Source organism: Falco punctatus, assembly GCF_963210335.1.
Source record: "Falco punctatus genome assembly, chromosome: 17".
In the NCBI taxonomy this organism is placed as follows: Eukaryota; Metazoa; Chordata; class Aves; order Falconiformes; family Falconidae; genus Falco; species Falco punctatus.
This window is the reverse complement of record NC_137597.1, coordinates 1,481,471-1,504,783: the sequence shown is the minus strand read 5'-3', so window position 1 is coordinate 1,504,783 and position 23,313 is coordinate 1,481,471. Positions and strand designations below refer to the sequence as shown.

At 42.4% G+C, this 23,313-nt stretch overlaps 2 protein-coding genes across 5 annotated transcripts in view; both read right to left on the bottom strand.

Moving 5' to 3' along the window:
* Positions 1 to 8,931, bottom strand: part of LZTR1 (leucine zipper like post translational regulator 1) — a 35,062-nt gene extending 26,131 nt beyond the window's left edge. Inside the window, exons 1-9 of one of the 4 annotated variants that reach the window (XR_013924128.1) lie at positions 8,230 to 8,931; positions 8,087 to 8,149; positions 7,919 to 7,975; positions 7,234 to 7,313; positions 6,741 to 6,849; positions 5,261 to 5,344; positions 3,710 to 3,767; positions 2,980 to 3,119; positions 1,827 to 2,028 (exon numbers count right to left, since the gene is read on the bottom strand). Coding sequence is in view for 3 of the 4 variants with exons in the window: in XM_080367448.1 (XP_080223574.1) it covers positions 1,827 to 2,028; positions 2,980 to 3,119; positions 3,710 to 3,767; positions 5,261 to 5,344; positions 6,741 to 6,849; positions 7,234 to 7,313; positions 7,919 to 7,975; positions 8,087 to 8,149; positions 8,230 to 8,669 (1,233 nt within the window). In the remaining variant the exon portion in view is untranslated. The remainder of the gene's footprint in view (positions 1 to 1,826; positions 2,029 to 2,979; positions 3,120 to 3,709; positions 3,768 to 5,260; positions 5,345 to 6,740; positions 6,850 to 7,233; positions 7,314 to 7,918; positions 7,976 to 8,086; positions 8,150 to 8,229) is intronic. The other 3 variants (XM_080367448.1, XM_080367449.1, XM_080367450.1) reach the window with 3 other exon arrangements.
* A 1,796-nt stretch (positions 8,932 to 10,727) lies between these two features.
* IPO9 (importin 9) overlaps positions 10,728 to 23,313 on the bottom strand; it is a 39,611-nt gene continuing 27,025 nt past the window's right edge. Inside the window, exons 15-24 of the mRNA XM_080367447.1 lie at positions 22,422 to 22,648; positions 22,064 to 22,212; positions 21,040 to 21,168; positions 19,410 to 19,685; positions 17,246 to 17,412; positions 15,069 to 15,202; positions 13,918 to 14,037; positions 13,344 to 13,445; positions 12,455 to 12,531; positions 10,728 to 11,875 (exon numbers count right to left, since the gene is read on the bottom strand). Coding sequence (XP_080223573.1) covers positions 11,765 to 11,875; positions 12,455 to 12,531; positions 13,344 to 13,445; positions 13,918 to 14,037; positions 15,069 to 15,202; positions 17,246 to 17,412; positions 19,410 to 19,685; positions 21,040 to 21,168; positions 22,064 to 22,212; positions 22,422 to 22,648 — 1,492 coding nt within the window. The 3' untranslated portion in view covers positions 10,728 to 11,764. The remainder of the gene's footprint in view (positions 11,876 to 12,454; positions 12,532 to 13,343; positions 13,446 to 13,917; positions 14,038 to 15,068; positions 15,203 to 17,245; positions 17,413 to 19,409; positions 19,686 to 21,039; positions 21,169 to 22,063; positions 22,213 to 22,421; positions 22,649 to 23,313) is intronic.

Genomic DNA, 23,313 nt, shown 5'->3' with positions numbered 1-23,313 from the left:
TCATTTAAAACTTCCTTAAATCGCCAAAGCTCTCTCAGATCTTGCAGTTAATCAGTTTTGAAGAAAATTTATTCTCACGTGTTTCAACTGAGCTTCAATCTTACTTTTTATTTCTACAAAATGAGTCTCTAGATGCTATAACTGTGAAAGAAACTTCAAAACACCACACATGCAGCTAACAGACACCTGCCTGGATTACAGACAGCCCAAGAAAAGAGCTCTGAAGTATGAAATGAAATTTAGCAAGGGGTAAGTCAGGTAATAATGCTGTTTTACAACACTGTCAGGAGTAGTTTTGCTCTTGAAAGCAATAAGCAATCATATGAGGAAGAGCCAATGACTGAGGAAGTCAAGTGTCAAATGACAATGTTGCTAGGATCAGAACGGGATCTGTATTCCTGCAGGCAGCTGTATCTTTAAAAAGTTGGAGATGCAGTTTTATTAATTTCATGTGAAAATAAAGCAGCTTTGTCAAAGATAAAATAGGCTACTATGAAACACTTTGTCAAATATTTTTTTCAAATGAGGCCCACATGCTTTGTTAATTTAAGAGCAGTGGATAAATGGTATTTTCCTATTCATCAAATGCTGAGTTACATGTCTTTGCAAACAAACTAAAATACAGTGCGACAGTCAAGGATGTGAGCACTTGTCATACCAATTCTAGAAAAATTAGTAAATCTGCATTTGATTATAATACACATAATATTAATCTCTAAGTTATAACCTTGATCTCGGCAGTTTAAACAACACACAAAGATCAAGTATTTCTACCCTGCAGATTTAGTTAACACACTCTAAACCTACTATTAAATCAGCTAGTATTTTAACATGGTTTAAGGTAAAATCTATTAAAATTAACAAATACAGTCAACATGACCATTCTAAATTCAGGAAATATGCATAGTTGTACAGGCTTCAAGAAACCTACTTTTTTGTGCATTCTGGGAATGAAATGAGCAGAGGCCACTGAAACCACATTTACTGAAATGTGAACTGAAACGTGTACTGAAAGCTTGCAAAACCTCAGCACTTCAACAAGAAGTACCAGGATATCCCAGAGATGGTATCTATGAGTGCGCTATGAAAAAAAAATTTACATTTTATCACACAATCATTTAATTGTAATGAGTAGCCCAAGAGAAATATATTAACACAACCATTAACTTTTTTTTTTTTTTCCCCCCCCAGTATTTTCTCATTTGGGGTTTTACTTGGCCCTTTGTGGTCTACTGCCTTTTTATGTTCATGTAAAGAACCTACATTTTTTAATTTATCTACCTTCTTAACACAAATATGTTCCAAAAAGCCATTTCTGAGCCTCCCTATGATCGCTATTATTATTTTACAGTTGTACCTCTATAAGCACTTTACACTTGACCTAAAAGGGAAATGCTATTCTGTATAATTACAGAATTTCTAAGATTTTACGCACACAGGCATTTATTACCGTGAAATAATCAAAACCTTGTCTAGTTTTGAATTCTGCTTCCACAGCATCACAAAGTCAGCCACACAACCACTGGCCCGCACAGTGAATTCATTACTAATCTTTGTCAAATAACGATTGACTCATAACTTGAATTACAAGTGCTTTATGGCATTGCTTTTAACAGTACTAAGCAAAGTCTTAGATGTGTCGACACTGACTAGCTTTTAAACTATGGCCCACAGTATTCCATCTGTTTAACCACTGGTGGGAAGGAACTACTACCATTTAGCTAAATGTCAATGTCCTTGTCAAAAACACGTCCGTAGCCTGACAGTAAAACCACGTCAAAAAGAGACGGAGCATAAAAGGAAAAATCAAGACCTGAAAGTTTTACCTCGCTGTCTGGGCTGGGCTGGATAACTTCCCAGGTCTGAGAGTCCACATCGTAGCAGTGAAGCTCGTTGGGCAGCGTGTTGTCTGCAGCACCACCAAACACATAGAGATGCCGGTCGAACGCAACCATTGTGTGGCCGTACCTCCGTTGTGGAGGAGGAGGGGAGCCTCGAAGTAAGTGCTCGGTAGGAATTCGTGTCCAACTGAGACATTAAACATGAAACAGTGTATTTTTTTACAATTCGTTTCTGCAAAGTAAGTTTTCTAACACTCAGATTGCATGAATAAAGAAGAGGAGCTCTATTACAGTAATTACTGAACCTGCACGAGACAGACAACGACTAATCCTGCAGGATTCCCGGAGATTTATGTCAGCTCCATGTTGCTAAACTTCTAACTGAAAATGTGATAAAGGCAGTATGATTCCATGACCCAGATGTATTTATGTAAAACCCAGCAGCTCAAAGACCACAACTCAGGGAGGAATCAGTCATCTTTTTAACACATGTTAACAGCTACCCCTTCTAAGTAAAGGGCACCGTCCTGATACCATATACCCCATTTTGGTATCGCTTACTCACTACGACAGCACGATTTCAGCCAAGGTCGTTGTTGCAGTTGTGGTTCCACTCCAGCCAGTAACCAGACAGACCAGGCTGTCAAAACAGGCCAGTGCATCTGCATTCCCACTTTATAGCATTTTTAACCCATCAGAGGGGCCACATTTTCAGAGCAATGGTTGACATTCTGAGAAAGCCACACCAACCATCTCAAATTGAATACTCAAGATTTAAAAAAATACTATGCATTTTACATTTCCAAGTGATTTCACTATGAACTGGTATTTCACAGGACCTCTGGTTCTAGTAAGGTATTTATAGAACAACTTTCAGTAAGGTAGTATTCGGCATCCCATTCTGAATACACTAAGATTCGTACTCACTGTTTAATCTACTCTATTTTCATCTGCTGAAAAAGACCAATCTGATGCATGTGAGAAAACACCTCATTAAAACAGTCCATATTTTACCTTATCCACCCTTCCTCATCATGAGATGCAGTATTCTTCCTCAATACCCTTAGGTATGTGCATTTCTCAACTCAAGTAGTCAAGGATTATCTGGATTTTGCACAACTTATCTGTCTACACTTACATCTTTTCTTTGAATTCAAACTGAAAGAGATTATTGGTAATCTTTGCTCCACTCTGGCCAGAGAAAACAAACATCTTGTCTTTGCAAACAGCCACGGGAAAATTACAGCATGAAGGAGGAATTTCACCACTTTGTTCAATCTGAAAGATAATGAAGTTCAAAATTACGAATGTGTTACTGTAGTGCACAGCTATGCATGCTCAGTACGCTGCAGGACCATGCATCAGCAGATAAGACAGACCACATGGCAGCAATGTGTGCAGACAACCAAGTCCCTGTAAATCTGGCTACAGGTAATCAACTAATGCTGTGCTTAAATGTCTGCACAGACTAATTTTATCATGGATGAAAAGGATGGGAGGTCACATTTCTAAAGCCCCTGCTACTCTAAGGGTCAGGACCCTCATCTTGATAGCCAGTCAGCAAAGCTCCCAGCCTACGGCAGTGGTTAAAGTGGGAAACGCAGACCCTCTTTATAGGGGACATAGCAAAGCCACCATGGGCAGTCCAGGTCCAGTTCACAGATTCACAAGCGAAAAGTCACACTTTAATATACACTTGGTTTTCCATATACACAAATAAAATCAAATTTGAACTGTTTCTTTTCACCTGTGTGACAAATACATTATAAAGAGAAAGCACTGCAGTCCAGCATAGGAAATTTTAAATAATTGTGCATGAAAACCAAACAGGAAAATTCTATGTGTTAGTTGGAATTAAAACTTCTTACCTCTTCCCAGCATGTTAGTTCTCTATCCTGTAGCCCAATAGTCCACATATCATTTAACCTATGTTATAACACAAAAAATGCATTATTTGAAACAGTTTATTTTCAGTAATTTTTAGCTCATGGAGTTGAAAGGACCGAGACCCTATTTTACTGGCTTTCCTTCTTCTGCACAGGAAGAATCTCCTACTTCACTAGCAGAAAAAAACCTATTAGAATCTTTTTGCCCTATACCTGAATTCTATACACCACCCCAGCTGGCTTTAGCATCTTCCCGGTTACAAGTACACTACAGTTAACAGCTGCACACAGCAACTCTGCCTGGAGCTTAAGGATTTGAACTATTTAACCTTTAGGATTTTTACAGAAATACCCCTTATTACCCTGCTGCCTTCTACTCATCCCTGCTAACCCCCGACACTGACCACAGTAATCATTTATGTGGCTGAATCCTACCTTAAATACATACAGGACAAAGTGGGTAACCTGACACATTGCTGACTACTTTGTATCTGACAATGCTTTTCCCAGTACAAGTTACTCACAGTAACTACAGATGCTTCCTTTGTTCAAATCTGCCGGGAGGCTCATGTTCCACAAAAAGACATTTTTTGATGTGATTAGACATATTTAACGTAAATTAGACAGCTCCTCTCATCCAGTCCCTCCTTCCAGCTACCCAGGGTCCTTGGGGAACCCCCTAAGCTGGAACTGAGCAGTCCCACAGCGTTATGCATCTTTCTCCAATTCCTCCCCCAGAAATAAAGAAAACATCCTATCTGTTTTTCCAATTAACAGCAGTTCTCCCAGAGACTCTGAGGAGCTGGTAACTTTTCTGCAGATTCTCCTTAGAAGAGGAGGCAACCCAGCACACTGAGGCAGCTCCTAGTTTGTGGCAATCTCTGTATGCTCTCACAATGCAAATATTGTGCACCAACACAAAGTACTTCTCAAGTTCATCAAGACAAAAAAAATATTATGTATTCAAAATTGATTCCTCCCTGATAGACTAACAGAAAATGCAAAGAGATGCCATCTGGGACAAAGCACCAGACTCTCCTAACTTCTCAGTATCACTCATTTCCAGTCTTTTCTTATCCAAAATCTCATCACCCTTCCACCTAAATAATATGACATACTATCAGAGAAAAAGCTGACGTGTTGCTCTTAGTTCTGTCATACAACTTCAAAGAAAATACATGCTCTGTTCTGTAAGCCATCAGCAACATCAGAAGACCCACGGTGGCTATCTTTTGAGAAATGCTCGTTTGCCAAATTTCAAAGATCCTTTAGCATCTTTACAGCCAAGAAGAGTGTCAAATTATACACCCTATAGCCATTCTGAGCCACCATATTTTTAGGTTTTAAACACATACTTATTTTGAACATGAAACGGTGAATTGCAAAAATGTAATGCTTAACAACAGGGGGGGTTTGCAAAGCTACAGTTATGTATTAAAGCACTTGGTATATGAAAACATCTCTATAAAGCTGAAAAGCAAGGGACTGGGATTTTACAAAAGCACCAAAGGAGAGAGTGATCCCACCACATACCGTGCATTGCCATCGTATCCTGCAAAGATCCACAGCTTGTCACTATACACTGTTGCGCCATGAGCTGACCTCGCAACTGGCAATCTGCAATTGAGAAAATCAAAAAATTCTTAAATTGCCTGCAGAGGTGCTATCAGAAGAAGATCTGCATGACAAGTAAAATGCACGTGTAAGAAGAATAAAGTCCCCTACACAAAATGGCTTCAAGTCAGGAAATCGCTTCTGTCATTCATCCTCAAAACACAAAGCAAGCCTCTGACGGGTATGTTTTAGAATTTTACACTCTGCTTCCTTAATTAAAGAAAAATTACCTTAATGAATACAGAAAAAAACCAACTGGGGAAAAAAAGCCCAACTAATCCCTTGCCAAGCCTTAAATGCCCTTAAAAGTATTTTATGGAAAGTAGCTAAGTAGCGGGACAATTAACAGCACTATCGTTACGGCAACGTGGCAATCCACTCATGCTATTACATCCAGTAGACGTTATGTTAGCTTGTCTGAGGTCATTTGTGCAGTATGCACACCTGTAACTACAGGCAAAGACAAGGACATTTGAGTTCGAAAATATGAGTAAGAACTACTCTCCTAAATGTCCAAAGTCAGACAATAATGAGAAAGAGAAATTACTCACGTTGCCTCCGTTCTAAAACATAGCATGTGCTCATCAGCGGCGAGCAACGGTAACTTAAGAATGGATTGTGCATTCCTCATCCCTTTCTACAAATCACAGAAATAAATGTTCCTTTACCTCTCCCCACTAAAATCAGCATTTCAGAAACTTCAAATACACAATGAACTTGTAGGTAAAGACACAGTATGTCCCGTATGTGGGTGTGGTAAACATTGAGTAGTTGGGTCAAAATCAATGTCACAGATAACATCCTGAAATGGGCACAACACATTACTGGTTTTGATTTTGCCTTGGAAAGCTGGAACTCAGGAACCTGTCAAAAGATCCAAACATATCTCATCAATTTATTCATCCGCTTCTGAATTTGTGTGAACACACATCACCTTAAGGTGCCTGAAGGTAGTGTGTGCATTTCAGAGCACTCCAAGTCCAACTTTAATCAGAAAAGAATGAGTAGCTTTAACTATAAACAGGCTTCAAATCGGTTTCTGATAAAACTAAATTGTTAACTATGAGGTATCAACAGATTTTACGCTATCCTTGAAAAAGAAACAATTCAAAAGAAAAAAATCCCTTTCCTCTCATCCCTTCTGTCACAGAAAAGAAACATGGGGAATAAATTTTGGTCAAATTCCCAAGGTGGTACACTACAGAATGGAGGCCTTGCAAAAAAACTTCTTCAGAACAGAAGATAGTTTTCAGAAAAAATTAATCAAGAAAGTACAGCAGAAATCATCCTGCAGCCTTACTATTAGCACTGTACCTAATTCTAACGATGCAGTTTTAAATGTCTCCTGAATTACGCTCAAGTCCCCTTGAAGAGTGTGGTAATGATGCCAGCTCCTTACCTTCCTTCAGTCTTCCACTCCGTCCACTGCCCAGTTGCAAACTTATATTCAAAGAGATCATTTTTATTCTTCAGGTTGGAATTGGAATAAATGTCTCCCGTATAGCCACCTGGGCAACAATAATTCCATCAGACTCAAGTGCAATAGAGCATACGCACTTCTACTCGTTATATTAGAAGAAAACTTAAGTTTAGATAGCAGAAGGAGAAGGTACTTGGCTAACGGACTACTACAGGTGGGAGACTTCTCCTCTACTCCTACCCTTAAAGAAACACTATGGTAATGAGTTCCAAGCCTTCTTTACTTTAGACAAAACAGCAAAAGTATTTCTAAGCTAAAGTCGAAATCACAGTCAGCCATAAAAAGTACTGGATTTGCTACTGAATAAGTTCTTTTTATACTTCCTAAAAATATCTCATTCTTTTTTCAAAACAATAGTACCAGCACATTTATCATTCTGAACACGCACAACTGTAATCTGCTGCTGTCTTACCAAACACAAACATGCTGCTCCCATAGACCACAGCTGAGTGGTGATACCGTGGTGCTGGCGGGGTCCCCGTGGTAAAAGCCCTGCACAACATTTAGAACAGCAGCAATCAAACATTCCTGTCATGCTTCAGGCACTCAAAGCTGTCTTGCAGATTCAAAAAGCCCCAATTATACTAAGATTTTGTGACAGACTTATTACTATAAGCATAAACCATTACAAACATGATGCTGTTTGGCAGAGAGAGCAAGTGAGGCACAGGTTAAGACAACAGACTGCACATTCCAGAGCAAAGGAGCAAAGCAAAGACACCCGTGAGCCCCCCTGGCACCTCTCCTGCCCTGAGGGTCTGCAGTAACCCAGTCCCTCTGCCTGCGCATCCTCCCAGTGCTCTCACAGCCTGTACAAACAGCGGCACCCGTGGCACTGCCCATCCCTGTGGTGCTCAGCACCCGCTTGCTGGCAGGAGCTGTGTGGGGGCACTCAGTAACCTCCCGGACAGCTCAGCTGCACAGCAGCCTGCAGAGCTCAGCTGGGACAGCCCCAGGGCTGGGGGTGACGCTTCCCCTCGCGTGCTCTGGTAGAGCCCCCAGCTTTTACACCCGGGCCCGAGGAGCTGCAGACAGAAGAGGCATCGCCCGGTGCTGCCAGCAGCGGGGCAGAGCCTGGAGCGCACAGCGCGGCCCACCTGCACCACGAGCAGTCCTTCACGTCGAAGCGCAGCAGGTCGTTCAGCATCGTCTTCCTGCGGGGAGGAACGGGAGGCGGCTGAGCCCGCTGACCTCGGCCCCCGGCCCCTCGGGCCTGACGCCCCGCAGGCCCAGGCCTGCTCCCCCCAGGCCCGCCGCGGCCTTACCCGTTGTCCCCACCGAAGACGTAGATGGCGTCGCGGTAGGCCACCACGGTGTGCTTGCTGCGCCTGCGGGCGGCAGAGAGCGGCGGTCAGCTGCCGCCGGGACACTCGCCCTCCCCTCCCTCCCCCCTACGCCCCTCACTCACCTGGCCCCCACGAACTCGTCGCAGGGCGGGAGACGGCGCCACCGGTGCACCGTCTCGAAGGGCCCGAAGTTGAGCGTGAGGTACTCGACACTGTCCGAGCAGCTGTGGTCGAAGTCTACGCTCGGCGCCACCTTCGAGCGCCCCGCGCCGCCCGCCGGGGCCCCGGCCGCCGCCATGGCCCGGCCCAGCGCCCGCGGCGCCGCCAGGCGGACTACGGCTCCCGGCGTGCCCCGCGCCCCCTCGCCGCACGGACCCAGCATGCACCGCTCGCTGCCGGCCGCGCAGCGGAAGGCCCTGGGTTCGAGTCCCGCGCCCGCCCTCAGCGGCACCGGGCCCGCCTCCGCAAAGACTCGGAAGGCAGGCGGGTTTATACATGAAAAGCGTTGATTTGTCAATACAAAAAAAACCCGCCCCACAAGTAAACTAACAAAGTCCCCCATGGACAATACTCATGAATGTGCATAAAGTCTCGTTGCAGAGCCTCAGCCCAGCTGCTCTGCTGGCTGGTGACAACGCAGCCCGCGAGGGTGGCAGCCACCATCCCACCGTCTGGTTCTAGTTTAACGGGCAGCTTGTACCTCCTGGGACGGCGTTGGTAACCCTTAAGACTATTGCTTTAGATTCTTCTCAACCGTAGAAAAGGAGCCAGAGGGGTGCCCTGCGCCGGCAGCAGCCCTGGCACATGGCGGTGGAGCCCAGCGTTCCTCGCCCTCTGCGAATGCCACGTTCCTGCCACCAGCAGCCTCACACCAAACACAGCTCTTGCCTACGGATTCCCCACCCAGAGTCCAGCACCGTGTGACGCAGGACAGAGGGGCACAGGAGCTGCCCCAGGCCACCTCCCCTGCAGACGGCTGCTCTCACACCCTACTTGGCCTTTTTCTAGGGGGGAGCTTGAATCACAGTACTTCTTGCCAAAACCCATCCCGCACACCACCACTCTGCTTGCGACGGAGTGTGGCACACTGCCACGTCGTGCCCGCCCAGCTCAGCCTACGCGCCAGCTATATGCTGCAGGAGGGACAGAACAGAGCACTGGTCCCCAAAGGCCACTTCTCCCCCAGTCCTTCCCTTCTCAACAGATACCCTTCCTGGAAAAACCATTAACACCTGCAAATCAATAGTTTCTAACCAACACACCGACAAGCTCCAACAGGAACTCTACAAGACACTGGCCCATCTACTTTTTGGACCTTGCAACTGCAAAGAAATCCTTGGGTTTCTCAGTTCAGGATGAGGAACAGTATCAGTAGTATTAAGTCAGTCTCATTTTTCATGATCTTATTTAAACCTGCCATCCAACTTAAACTAAAGTGAGCTCCCCTAAGGCACACAGCAGCCAACCCCCACTGGAAAGCAGTGAACCCCATCAGTACCTCTCCACGAGCTAGACCTGAATGTGTTCCATTTACTGCTGACACCCCAAAACACACCTTGATGCTTCCAGATGTTTGGTGTTCTTACCTCCAAGAATGGATGACTGCTATGAGCTTTGCTGCTAACACACAGGGCAAAGAAGGATGGTTCTACCTCCTCCCAGGGTGGGGATCAGTCACTTTGAAGACACTCGATCCTTCCTGTACAGCTATCAGGATACACCACTGCGGCCATCTGCTTCTAGTTGGGTTTCCTCAAGAGACTGCACTGTTTAGTTTAACTTGTTGGCCCTTTTCAGTGAAAGTTGAGAGAGACAAATTTCTCACAACAAAATTCCTAATAGACTTTAAAAAAAAAAATTAAAATAATGTTTAGGTAGAAGAAAGAACCACCAGCATCCCCACTGAAGGGAAGGCCATAGCACGTTTAATTATATATTCTTATACACCAGAGAATCCACAGGGAAGAAAGACACCGCGACACAACTGCTTGGAAATCAGAGCTTAATATACCTTATTAGACACACACACACACATGCACACACACAAACATCAGGCTTCCAATCCTGCCTCTCACAGAGCTATTCATACAAAACCGCTGAGAACCCAAGGACCATTCAGGTCAGTCTGCAGCGAATGGTGGGGATTCCCCGCTAGTTGTGCCCATTCTCAGACACAACATGAGGGGTTTGGGTGGGAGAGGGGAGCAAGGTCTGCTTTAGAATTCAGAGTTATTTTACCATTTTCCCCACACTTGCTAAACAAATTATGCCATCTTTGGCTGTTAAAAAGTTAATTTATTATCCCCTCCTGGTAAAAAAGTGAAAAGCTATACTCTGTTAGACCAGTAAGATACAGAATCACTCCAGCTCTTTGGAGGTTTTTAGATACAACTTCAAAGCATATTGTTCCACAAAGGAACTGCAAGTACCTTTCTTAAGAAAGGAAACTCTATAATGGGTCAGCCTTTTCTTTTACGCAGAAGATGTATCCATTACAGGACTCCCTTTCTGTCCAGACGACTCCTGTGAAATACCCTAACATCCTCCAGGCAGCACATACAGAAAGTTTCCTAAGGAGAAGTAAGTCTTAAAAAAAGTGACTTCAGGAAACAAGTGCAAGTTTCTTTTAAATCTGTTTTATAAGGAGGATACCAATGTACATTTTAATAGTTTTATTTTCATTTTCCCCAAGGGGGAACCAAAGGCAGAGAGGTGTTGTGAGACACATCACACTGTTCTTATGGGTAAATCAATTTGCAAATGTTATTTTACCACTCTATAAAAATACACACAGGAGTGTGAAGGAAGCAAAGTAGTTCAGAGTGGCTGTCATGGAGCAAATATGTTAAACACAGTCAGGTCTTTTTCCCCTAAAAATTGTGGCTTCTTATGTTCCATAAACCCAAAGTCTTTAGTAGCCACGTGCCACAGGAACAGAAATTTAAGTGGTAGCTTCCTTTGAGCATGTGCACACAAAAGCGTTAGTAAAGAACTGCTCCCATGGGACTAGGCAGCAGATGTGAGCAACAAAGCCCCATCCACAACAGGAAAGAAGATATGCATTCAGTTTTATTATCTCAGCTTCCCATCCAAACTCCTGTAAACAGTTTCCATACCATTTAGGCATCTCTGATAGAAGAGTCTATAGTTCTATAAAAAGAAGTCACGCTGTAAGATCAAGATATTTACCCTGTATGTGTTATGTGAGCGCAAAGAGGAACAACCTTCCAATTTCTCAAGATACATCCAAGCAATCTGTAAGTGACCCAATTCCTTTCTCTGTCCAACTGTGCTGTGGGAAACTCAGTTAAGTGCCTCTTCACAGGTACAGTTTGCTTTTAAAAATATTAAGAACAATTTTTTTTTTTTTTAATCTTTAAGAACTTCCTGGAAAGTTACTGTGGAAAATGAAAGTGCTCCCATGGTGAGACGAAATGTGCAAAGCTCTACAGACTTCTGTCCTTGTTGCTTTCTTAGTATTCCATCCCTTAGCAGATTCATGTGAAGATGAGGCTCAATACATTGCAACGAGGCCATCATCCACCTGTAACAAGCAGGCAGACACTGGAAAATGTTTTATGTTGAATCATAAAACGTGGAATAAGCAAAAAAAAAAATAATTGTTCAGATATGATCAGTGTGGTCTCTTGCACGGGTTTATATACCAATGGCCTGTAACACTCGCTTTTCATTCTCATTGAGATGGTCTGAAAACATTGCATAGCAGGGCTGCTGTGCAAACTGACAGAGGAAGTCAGTGAGATAGGCCTGAAAGGAAGACAGAAAGACCCAGTTAGCATCACGTCACTTTGGAAATTCTGTTTCTTTCACATATTGGAAGATAAACCTCAACACACATCAAGTAAGCCAAAGGGACTGCAGGGAACAGACAGGCGATGCAGAAGGAAGGGTGGCAGCAGGGGGGAAAGGCTAATACACAGCTGCCAGGTGGTGGTAAAAAGCAGGAGCACAGTATCATACAGGGGCTGACTGGATGGGAGCACCTCCAAGTGGAGCATGAAATTCTGTCATGTTCGGTCTCCAACCTATTTCTGACTTCAGCAAATAGCTGTGAAGTCACAGGTACAAGTTTCAAATCCCTCTGTTCAAAAAGCTTTGTTCATTCACATTTGCAAGTTACTGATATTGATCCAATAAAGAAAAATAGCTCCAGGCATTCCTTGGATACTCAGCACTTTCCAAAGTAATTTCAATGAACTGAGTACCTTCAGGACAACAATCAGTAACTGGCGGTTTGCAGTCTTCTTAAAGTACAACATTAAAAAAAAAAACGTTTATAAAGAATGATAGAAATCTGATTAAAACCCCCTCATTCTAGAGCATCACCTGGAGATCTATTTGGTAAAGAGGGTCCTTTAATGCATCTGGATCGTCCTCTTCATCATCTTCGTAGTAATCCTCATCTGTCAGAGGCAAATCAGCAGGTTTTAACATTAAACAGAGCAAAATATCTCAGGAAGTAATCTATTAGACTATTGTTGAAATCCAAAGATTAAAAAAAATAGTAATTGTTTCAGCACTGCTGGGTAAAAAAAAAATAAAAATTGTATCCAGAATATCCGCTTGAGCTCACATGACGAGAAAATCCCAGAACAAGACGGGTCATAGCAAGAGCCTCAAGGAACACACAGGTGAGACAAGCATACCAGGGATACTAGACAAGCAGGTTTGTTAGTTACGTGCACTATAGTCTTATGCCTTGATCTTATGTCACAGTGACCCATTTCCAATTCTGCGCTAATGTAAGTAGTCTCCCTTATTGTATTTGCCTGTAAGGTTCTCCCTTCTAAGACTATATGCAAACTGGAGAGCAAAGGAGATGATATACCCATTCCATCATCTTTATGCAGCAATTATTTCTCAACATCACTCCACAAACAAGCTCATCCATTTCTACTACACTGTCATTTCAAGGTCATGTCTACATCTTTGAACATCAGTTTTCTCTTTAGAAGAAATACCTGCACACATCTCACAGCAACATGAAGCCTACGCAGCATTTGAACTCAGGTGAAAAATGCAGTTATTTAATCATCGTGTTAATCAAAGACATGTCCCTCTTACAGAAGGTCCTTATTCAAAATCCCAGTGTAGTGTTTCCTTCCCCTTGCCCACAGCCTTTGTTGAGCTGCTGTCAAGGAAAAAAAACTTTGACTAGGATGTCACCTACTCTGTTTTTGCTTTGAGTAAGCACTTTAAAGCTGTTACTACTTACCATACTTGTTTGTGGAAAGAATATCTGATAAGAACTGTCCTGCTAAGCCTTCATCTTCATCCTCATCCTCTTCCTGATCCTCCCACATATCATTTGAATCATCTGTTTAAGAAAAAAAATAATTCTTCCAAAAATAATCCAAATCCAAGAGGTCCAGCCTGTTGACCACTCTAAAGAGGACTGCTAGTTTTCAGGCAAACATCCTGCTTGTGTAGGCAGATGAAGGGAAACACCTGCAACCTTTACTATCCTTTTGGAATGAGTAACTCAGGAATTGGAGCCAAGCAAAAAGCAGCAGCAAGAATGGATGCTTGACTCAGGGAGGAAGAAAGGTAAACCAGATATACCAAGAAAGGATGATTTTATTGGCATACGGTCAGATCCCATCTTCCAAACTAGCTCAAAACAATCTTCAGGTATGAGAATACACAATACTGATCTTAACCTTTGGATCACTATTTAAGCCTTTGTAATTACAGGTATATTATTTACTATTGTGAGTTTCTTAATTACTGAAGAGATTACAAAGTAGATTTAAGCCATGCAAAGAGACAAAGCAAACCTAGTATTTTACCTTGGCTCCAATCTGCAGTTGTCTGTCTAGATGCATTTGCTTCCATTGCATTAGAGAGTTCATTTATTATTAACTTTAAGATTTTTACTAACAAAGGAATGTTTGTCCAGCGTTCAGGATCTGTAAGAGAATAAAAATATATATTCACACTGCTTTTAAGAAAACGTTAAAACCAGGCCTTTTTTTATTGTGGTGGTTTTGGGGTTTGTTGGGAGAGGCTTTGAGGGGTGTTGTTTGCTTCTGGGTGTTTTTTTGGTTGGCTGGTTTTGGTTTTGTTTTGTGGTGTGTTTTGTGTTTTTGGTTGTTTTTTTTTTAAATTATACCATACATTTAACATGCTCACATACAAGCAAAACTTCCAGGTTGGGAGGAAAAAGGAACTGACATAAAAACCTTAAATGTTCTTCCCATATACCTCCGCAGCTAGGTTCCCAAAGACCTTAATGGCAGTATCAAATATTGCATAGTTTGAATGAAGAGAAGGCATAGTTAAAATCTTCACAGCTGGATGAATTGGTGAGTCTATTCAACGAAATCATAGTCACAGATGACTTCATTAAGCATTCTTCTCTGAAGTATGTTTACACATCTAGCAGTGCTTTCGAGCAAATGAGCAGCACAGCACTCCCATGCATGCCTCTACCCTTTCTGAGACACTGTAAGCTCCAGCTTTTCCTCATCAGTGTTCCTGCAGGGCTTAATTATTCCACGGGATAGCTAGTGTATTTGTCCTTAATTACAAAAGGAAAGATCCTATCAAAGAAACTGGGAGCACTGGTTTTAATTCCTATTGATATTAGCATTAATCTTAGTTTAACTCAAATGCCAGCAATTACCATTCTCTCTCATCAGATGGAACAGGATGACGCAAAATAGCAGTGAATAACTCTCAATTCTATAATCACCTCATCCATTTGTATTAAATCAGAGACATCAGGAGTCTTTCAAATCAGTTGTTGGCAGAATTAAGGCAAGTAATGGATACGTAAGTACACGATGTACGGATTAGCTCTAAAAAACCAACATGCACCTTCTGTAGGAAATATCTCCCACAGCTTTGTGTGATCTACAAGATCTATTTTAAGGCCTTTCATAGCATACACTAACATGGGAAAAAAAACCTGTTAAAATACAGCAAAACGATTGCTTACTTTTGGCTGACTTTGATCGTGTCCGTATTCCCTCATCCATATTAAATATTTCTTCTCCCTTTACCCTAATGTCCTGAAGTCGCTTGTCGTCTGTGTTGATGCCGTACTGAAGGAGTTTACACAATGCTACAGAGCTGGAGAGCGGGGAATAGGAAAATTACAAATCAGGATTTTCCTAAACTGTAGCCCTTCAGTGAACTATTAATAGGGAACACATCTCCAGAGCAGACATTCAGATGCCCTTTTTACTACACGTTTGCCAAGAACGAACATTACAGAATTTTCCTGTTTCTCCTGATCTATGCCAGCATCTGATACGCGACTCATATCCTGATTTGCACAGCAAGCTGAACACTGACAAAGCTTTGGATTAAACACTAAGAGACCCTGCATACACACATAAAAGGTTTTCCAGTTCAGAAGGGCCACAAGGTTAAACACACTCCTGAGGCATCACATGCAGATGATGATGGAATTAAGAGGAAAGCAGTGGTAAGAAAGTAGTAATTTGGTTGATCTGCAGCTATGAACATTTCTTCTACTCTTCTCCAGTCTCAAAGCTCTTTTTCACTTTGGTCCTTCACAGCTCTGCTACAGTCAGACCTTCTAATTTGCTCCTTTGGTATCTTCATGTGTTCATTCCATCTCTGCTACTCAGATTTCTGCTCCACACTTTCAAGCCTTCTCCATTTCCAGATCATACCGAGACCGTGACTACAGGTTAAGGATGCCAGTTTATGCTTGGCACTCTTAAACCTCTCTCCTGGCTCCACAAGTCTCAAACTGAAGTTTTGGAGCTCTGTGAAACTCACTCTTTTTGTGCTTTCACTTCACACTGTCCTTTCCTCCCACACTATGGCTCTCAATACCCATACTGCTGGTTTGGACCCAGATCTTAAGATGCCACCCTTCAGTTGCTCAAAATTTTCCCATCCTTTCATCATGCTGGTCAAGAGCAAACAGCCACTTCTTCAACCTGCCACTCACAGGGATGGGGACTGATGCACACAGAAGGTACCAGCTATCTTCACGTTCCTTTTACTAACTCTATACACGAGGGTCCCCTGAGCAGGCATTGCTTTTCTTCAATATGCACAAAAACATTTAGCATTTTCTAATGCACAATAAGCATCACTGTAAACAACACAAATCAAAGTGTTTAATATACTGTAGAGCCTTGCCAAGTCTTGGTACACAAACAGCTCTAGTCTCAGACATTGTGGAGACAGCTCTGAACAACAGTTTGACCTTGTTCTCCCCATCGGCATCTGCCTGGGCTTTTTCCTGTGGCCATAAGCAGTCACATGGAATCCTGCAGACAACGGTGTTCTGTCAAAATGGGGATAAACCACTGCTTTTAAGGATGAAACAGACCAAGTGTGAACAAAACCAGCACCAGATCCCCAAGTCAGACTGCCTCTTGTTCTGCATGATCATTCACAAAATTCCACTTCAAACATGCTTTTTCTCAGTATTTATTTCACAGGCCATGTGACTGCCTTAATAAAAAAAACCCACACCAACAGATACTAAGAAGTGAGTTAACAGCTGGTAAGACCCCTAAGGGTGGTCTGTTAGGCTTCCCATTTCCAGAAAAATCAAAGACAGCAGCTTCGGTAAAATTTAAAATAATATAGGGCATTTTGTGCTTTGGAATATAGTTCTCAGCCTCCACCAGAAGACAAACGTGCTCCTACAGCAAAAGGGGGAGAAAACGGTTTCAGCTGATTTCTTTACTGACTTTTAAGAGGTCACTAAATCAACAAGAAATCACCAGATTCTCTTAGGAAACTCTCTACAATGTCCTGAAACTCTACAATGTTCTACAAAGAAAATGTCATGTCTGGAAGCTATTCTCATCCCATTCACAGAAGTTCAATCTCAAAAGCACTCCTGTGCTTGCAAGAGTCACCCCCTTCCCCCTTGGGTCACCCTGTTCCAGTACAGAAACACCAGGCACCAAGAGCAGCACTTAGAGGAAGATCAGAGATTGCCCCAGTTATCACAGCTCTCCTGAGCTGAACTGACAGTGCAGGAACCAATTCTGTCCAGTGCTGGCACACACTAATCCAAGCCTGAACCAGCTCCCCCTTCCCTCACACCCAGTGTGTTTAATTACAATGGGATCATCAGTCAGCTAACGTTAACGCGCAGATCCTGCTTATGAAACATCCCACCTGACTTTGCCTTCGTACTGCCCATAGAACAAGTGCTGCCGGCTCATCCATTCGGCCATTACAAACTCCAGAGCAGGCTTCCCAGTTGGTCCAGGGAGACTACACAGGAACTCCAGGAGTGGCTCCAGTTGCGAGTGAACCAAGTGAGCAAACACCATAATCAAGGACTACAGGAGGAGAAAGGAAATGTTAGCCGTACATAATTTAATAGCTGAAAATGTTTTATCAAATATTCAAGTAACTGAGCTCCCTGCAGAAGTGCAGACTGTGATTACCAGCCCCAAGAGGAAGAGAAAGTGTTAGCATCTGCAAGACACTGTCTGCTACAAAAGCAGGCAATAAACTACTACAGTCAACAGCAATATGTTTTAACCACCCCAAAATCACACAGAAGGAATAAATTTACTCACAACCATGCCCCAAACTAACAAACCTTAAAGCAAAGATGAAAAGGCTATTTAAAAAATATCAGAGGCTGCATTTGACTTCTGACTAGCAAAAATATCACATGGCAACACTCAGACATTGCAAGTGCCCTAGTTTGCTCAATGGACCAGAAGCTGTACACATGGCTCTATACACAGAGCTCCAAATCTAGGCATATCTAAGCAGAAATGCATCTCATCATCAAGTTAAGGAACAGAAGTTACTGGGCCAGAGCCAGAACCCATATTCTCCTCCCCTTTCATGACAGGGGTTTTCCATCACCACCTCTGTCACAGGACCACACATCATCATTCAGGCCTCTTCCAATTCCAAGTGCACTTTGAACACAAGTTTCAGAGAAAGAATTGCAATTTTAGAAAGGTTTTTGGGGGTTTTTGTTGTGTTTTGTTTTGGGTGTGGGTTGGTTTCCTTTTTTTTGGTTTTTGTTTTGTTTGGTTTTGTTTGGTTTTTTTTTTTTTTTACAAGATGCAGTTTTACAGTCTGACTCCTAAAGACCTGGGGTAGAATTCACACCCTGCATACTTCTAAATGTCAGTCTCCAAGTCTGAAGGCATCTCTGCAGGCTTCCTTGGTGAAAAGCTGCCCACTCCAGAGGCCCATCTTCCAGGCTAACACAGGGAAGAGATTCAGCCTTGTGAAAGGCTCATTTCTCCTTCCCTGGCTACAGGACCTCGTGTTGACAGCTTCCAGATCTTCTAACTTGGAACCGATTTTAACTCGGAAGAGTTAAGAATCAACAGTGTATCTGAAGGGGTGGGTGGTGGTGGTGGGGTGTGTTAAAATCAAGGCTTTAAGATGAAATCTGTGCCGACACCCGAACGGCCTTCTTGACTCAGCATATGCTGGCTTGAAAAATGCACATACAAAAACCAGAGAAATACACAAGAAAGATAAAAGGCTTAGAGCACAGTGAGCCTCAGCCAAGTGCTGCACTGAGGGCAAAGGTGGGATCTTACTCAACAGTGCCAGCAAAACATCTTCCCCCAGCTGCTGCTGAGGAACCAGGGGGCCCACCACCATGTTCTACATTAAGGGCACTGACAAGAAAGACAGGAGAGAGAATGAAGATGACTGAAATAAAACCATTCCATAAAACTGTGCCACTAGAAGTAGGTCAAGGCTAGAAGAGATCACGATGCTTTTTGTGTGGCCTCTCACCTGATGCAAGCCAACCACACCTCCAACTCACCAAAAGTTCACCTTGTCTGAACTCCAAGGCATTTATCCTACAAATACAGCACAAAACCGCTCGAAAACATGTGCTGCCTTTGCCATAGCATCCCTGCTTAGGCAACTCCTGGCCCCTCTAAACATTCACTGCTTGCAAGCACAAAGCCGTGAGGCATTATTTAAGGTGCATTAAAGCTTACCCACAAAATCCATAATCTGGATAACTCTGTATGAGCAAAGTCGGCATTTACACGACTACTTCGAGGTGATACGTAGACCCTTCAATTGTACTAGCTATAAATAATCAGGTTTTTTATTACTTTCTTACAGTAATTTGTTTTTTATATATATAATAGAAACATATTATATTTCTATTATACATTATGTATTAAATACATATCTATAAGTATAATTTTTATATATTATATAAAAACATATATACAATATAAATATATGTATGTTTTGTTTTATAAAACAATTTTTTTAAAAATTACAATTTCTTTTCCTGACACTTCTACTTGCTTTCCTGGGTGCCCAGCCTGCTCACCTGCATTACACTGAGTGTCTCTGCTTGTTGCATTTTGCTCAGGATAGCTCTCAGGATCTGGTCCAGATTCTCTCCCAGCTCACTTCCTGCTTTTGAAATTAAAGTGGAGACCAGCCTGCCCACAAAGGCAGCAGTGAATTCTGAGGTCCTTGGATCTAGAAGTTGGCTCACCACCTGCATCACATACCACAGTCCATTGTGGCCTTGCTCATCATGCCATTGTGCAATTTGTTCCAGCGCTACTGAGACGTAGGCACGCAGACACTCACCACCATTCTGAAAAAGAAAATAATCATGTTAGAATTTCCCTTTCCAGATAAGGGAGTGGGAAGCATGGGAAGTCATCTCCTGTCATCACTCCCAAAAGACCCTTAACCAAGATGAAAACAATGGGCAAACTGGTGACATCTGTAAAAGATCCAAGCTCTATTAGAGCTATTAGAGCAGTAAAATCAGTGTTTAAATTTAAAAATAATTTCTACAGACTTCAGTGCATTTTCAGGTACAAAACTCTTCTATGCCCAAGCAGGTCTCAAGATCATCTAGTAAATACAAAGACAACCTAAATTAGTTGCAGTTTTGGGCCAGTCTTGTTACCCAGAGAAATTCCAAGAGTTTCTAACAAGTGAGAAATGAAGACAGCAAAGTGTAGCATGTTACATGTAACATGCTACACTTTGCTGTCTTCATTTCTCACTTGTTAGTGAGCTAATGAAGCTCACTAACAGCCAACAGCCAAGCTGCAATTGTTTTGCATTCTTCTGAAAACAAAGATCCAGCAGAGTGACCAGCATGCTGGTCTCCAATCTATTCTTACTGGTATGCTGTTTAAGGAAAGCCATTTCTATGGTCTGTATTCATGTGGCAAAGGGTAGCTGGCACTATAAAACTTCTTACATAAGGAATGAAATGAAAGCTTTTTATTTATATGCCACCTAGTAGCTGGAATGAAAAGGCAGCCTGCTCTTGTAGCCTCCGATGCTTTTTCCTTCTTGCTTAAATACTCTAAAGACATGATCAGGTAATAGAAGAGCCTGCCAGCACAGCTCAGGCAGAACTGCTGTTTGAGATTAATCCAGGCTCTCCCTCCATTGCATACATGGCTCCATCAAAAACAAGTTTGCCCTCCCCTTCCCACTTAAATGAGTACAGGAGAAAACAGCCAGGAGGAGGAGGAGGTCTAGAAAGGCTTCTGCACAGGTCTTTTTCTTCCCTATGCCCAAGAGTGTTCCTGAGAACACCCTCTGCCATTCCTAGCTGCGATGAAAGTTAATGGGGGAAGAAATGCAATGTTTTGGGTTTTTGTTTGGGTTTTGGTTTTTGTGGTGTTTTTTTTGGTTTTTTTTTTTTTGTGCGCTCTAGAGCCCTAAAACAGAAAAACTATCAAGGCTGCTGCTTTACTCACACCAGTCCTCTAAATTAAGGAACGATCAGTAAAAGTCATTCCAGGGCCTTGAACAGCAGTACTTTCAGGATAAACAGGAGGTGGCAGAGACTCCTGAGGAGATGCCAATACAGCTGTTGACAAGCAAAGCCTGGGCTCCCTTAAAGGCTATGTCACCCGTCTTACTTGGTCACCTCTCTTGGACTTGCGTAGCCCTGCAATTCTCAGTACTCCCCACAACGTTACCTGCATAGTAGCATTGTCATCTGTGTTCAAGCTGCACTGAGCCACTGCAGGAAATGCTTGGCAGATCAGGAGCTGAGACAGAGGAGGTTTTGTATTCCTCACAACTGTGGTCAATATATCAATAGAAGTCTGAAAGGAAAACACAAATGAAGGCACTGTTACAGCAGCAGCCACAGTACGCTAAGTCAGAATTACCCATCACTGGTGCAAACATCAAAGGCATAAAGTCTAGAATATTTTTAAAATCAGAGGCCCTTGGAGTCATGCACCCAAGCATCACTGTGTTTGACACAAATATGTGGTGAGCACTGTAAAAGTTTCCAAGGCAGTTCAGACATTAAAAGCAGTGTAACCCCTTAAATATGGCACACAGTTTCACGGTACCCTGACGCATGCTAATCAGTACAGCCACAGAACTGTTCTAGCTGACTTGTTCCATTTTGTTTATATTGATTATAGATCTATTTTAATTACCCATAAGGAATTGTAACTGTCATACCAATCAATAGGGAGATTATAAGCATGTTGATAAAGATATTAATGGGTTTAATTACATATAATCATTCCACACAGTCAATGCTTAACCTTTTATAAGGGTACTTTTAAAATTATACAGGCTTGTCCTTCCTATGTCTCCAGCAATTTATACATGTGACACACAAATCAGAAAAAGCCTTAGAAGAAAGTGCAAGAAATAGCCGTGTAGCCTACTGGAGAACATTCCACCAAAAAGAGGAGACTGTTACTGGTGAAAGATGGCTATCTCAAAGTGAAACCATGAGGGATATGCTGCAGAAACTGGAAGAAGTCCAGAGGAGCAGTTTAAAGTTAACTTTTGGAAGCATCTTCCCTCATCTGCAGATTTGCCGCCTTCTCTCCACAGAGAAACCTCTACCAATGACCAAAGTCATCGTTCAAAAGCAGTTTAAAAGCAACTTTTCTATTCTTTGCAGACCAGCCATCCTATACATTCAAGAACAAGGAATCATCTCCAGCTAAGACCATGTACCACTGTAGCACTTACTGCACAAAGCCCTGCTGGGATCTTGTCAGCAGGGGCTTGCATGATGCTGACAAGAGTTGGTATTAGCCTCATCTGCATTGGACCCTGGCAGGCTTCTATCTGAGCTAGCTCCTTAAAGATATCTTGGGCAAGAGAAGCAACAACTGGATCTGGAGAGAGAAAGCACCATTTACTGAAACATACTAACAAACACATCTCAATGTTTGCTACCACTATTTTGAATAGGCAAAGCAGCAAGTTTCCCTTCTAGCTTTACCACATGACTCAATGTTAATTCAATTACCATTTATTAAGTTTTCACCACCAGGATTCAGTAGCAAAAACAACTGTAGTTTGAGAACGTAACTTGAAGGCATACCGTTACTGTACTTCAAAAATATTGCAATCGTGAAGGGGCAGATTTTGTTCTCCACACTTGCTGTAAATGCTGGGTCTACCGTACAGACAATGCACAGCGTCTCCATCACAAGGTTTAGGACCTCGGAACTGAACTGAGTTGCCAAGTGGATCAGTCCATCAAGAATGCTAGGAAGGAAAGGCTGCAACACATGGGTGCTCTCAGAGATCTTCAGCTGGTCACAGTAGCTAGACAAGAAATTCATGATACAAAAATACATACGTAATATATTAAAGTGATTTATACATTTAACTCTAGATGATATTTCACCCTCTGATTCTTATTCCTCAAGTTCACTCCTCTAGGACTTTTCCCTTGATCTCTCAACAGCTCAGCTATCTTTCCTCCTTACTGCACCCCTGGAGGTTCACAGAAGCAGAGTTAAGTGATATTAAAAGCTTCTACCACCTCTTACTAAGAGTTCTCTCTTAAGAGCTGCGCATCGATGGATAGAGAAAATAAACCTTGAGGACAGAAGTAGTCCAAGACAGACACTCACTGCTTACAAAATGTTTAATTACTATGTTCTACAAGTGACCTGGGGAATGATAAAACAATTTCAGGAATAACTAAGTTCTAAGTCTCTGCCTTCACTTATTCAATAACATTTCAGTGCAAACAGAAGACAAGGTACTTTTTTGGAGGAAGAGAGTGGGGAAGAGTAGGGTTTTCACAAGTTTTTTTGTGGTTGGTCATTTTCTGGTTTTAGACAAATGTTCATTTTTCACTTTAGAATCAATACAGCAGATCTCCCTTTTTCCTTCTTGCAACTTACAACGAAAGGATTAGAAAAACAAACATTCCTTGTTACTAGGACTTGCTTCACAAGCCCGTACTATGTCCTTCAGCCACC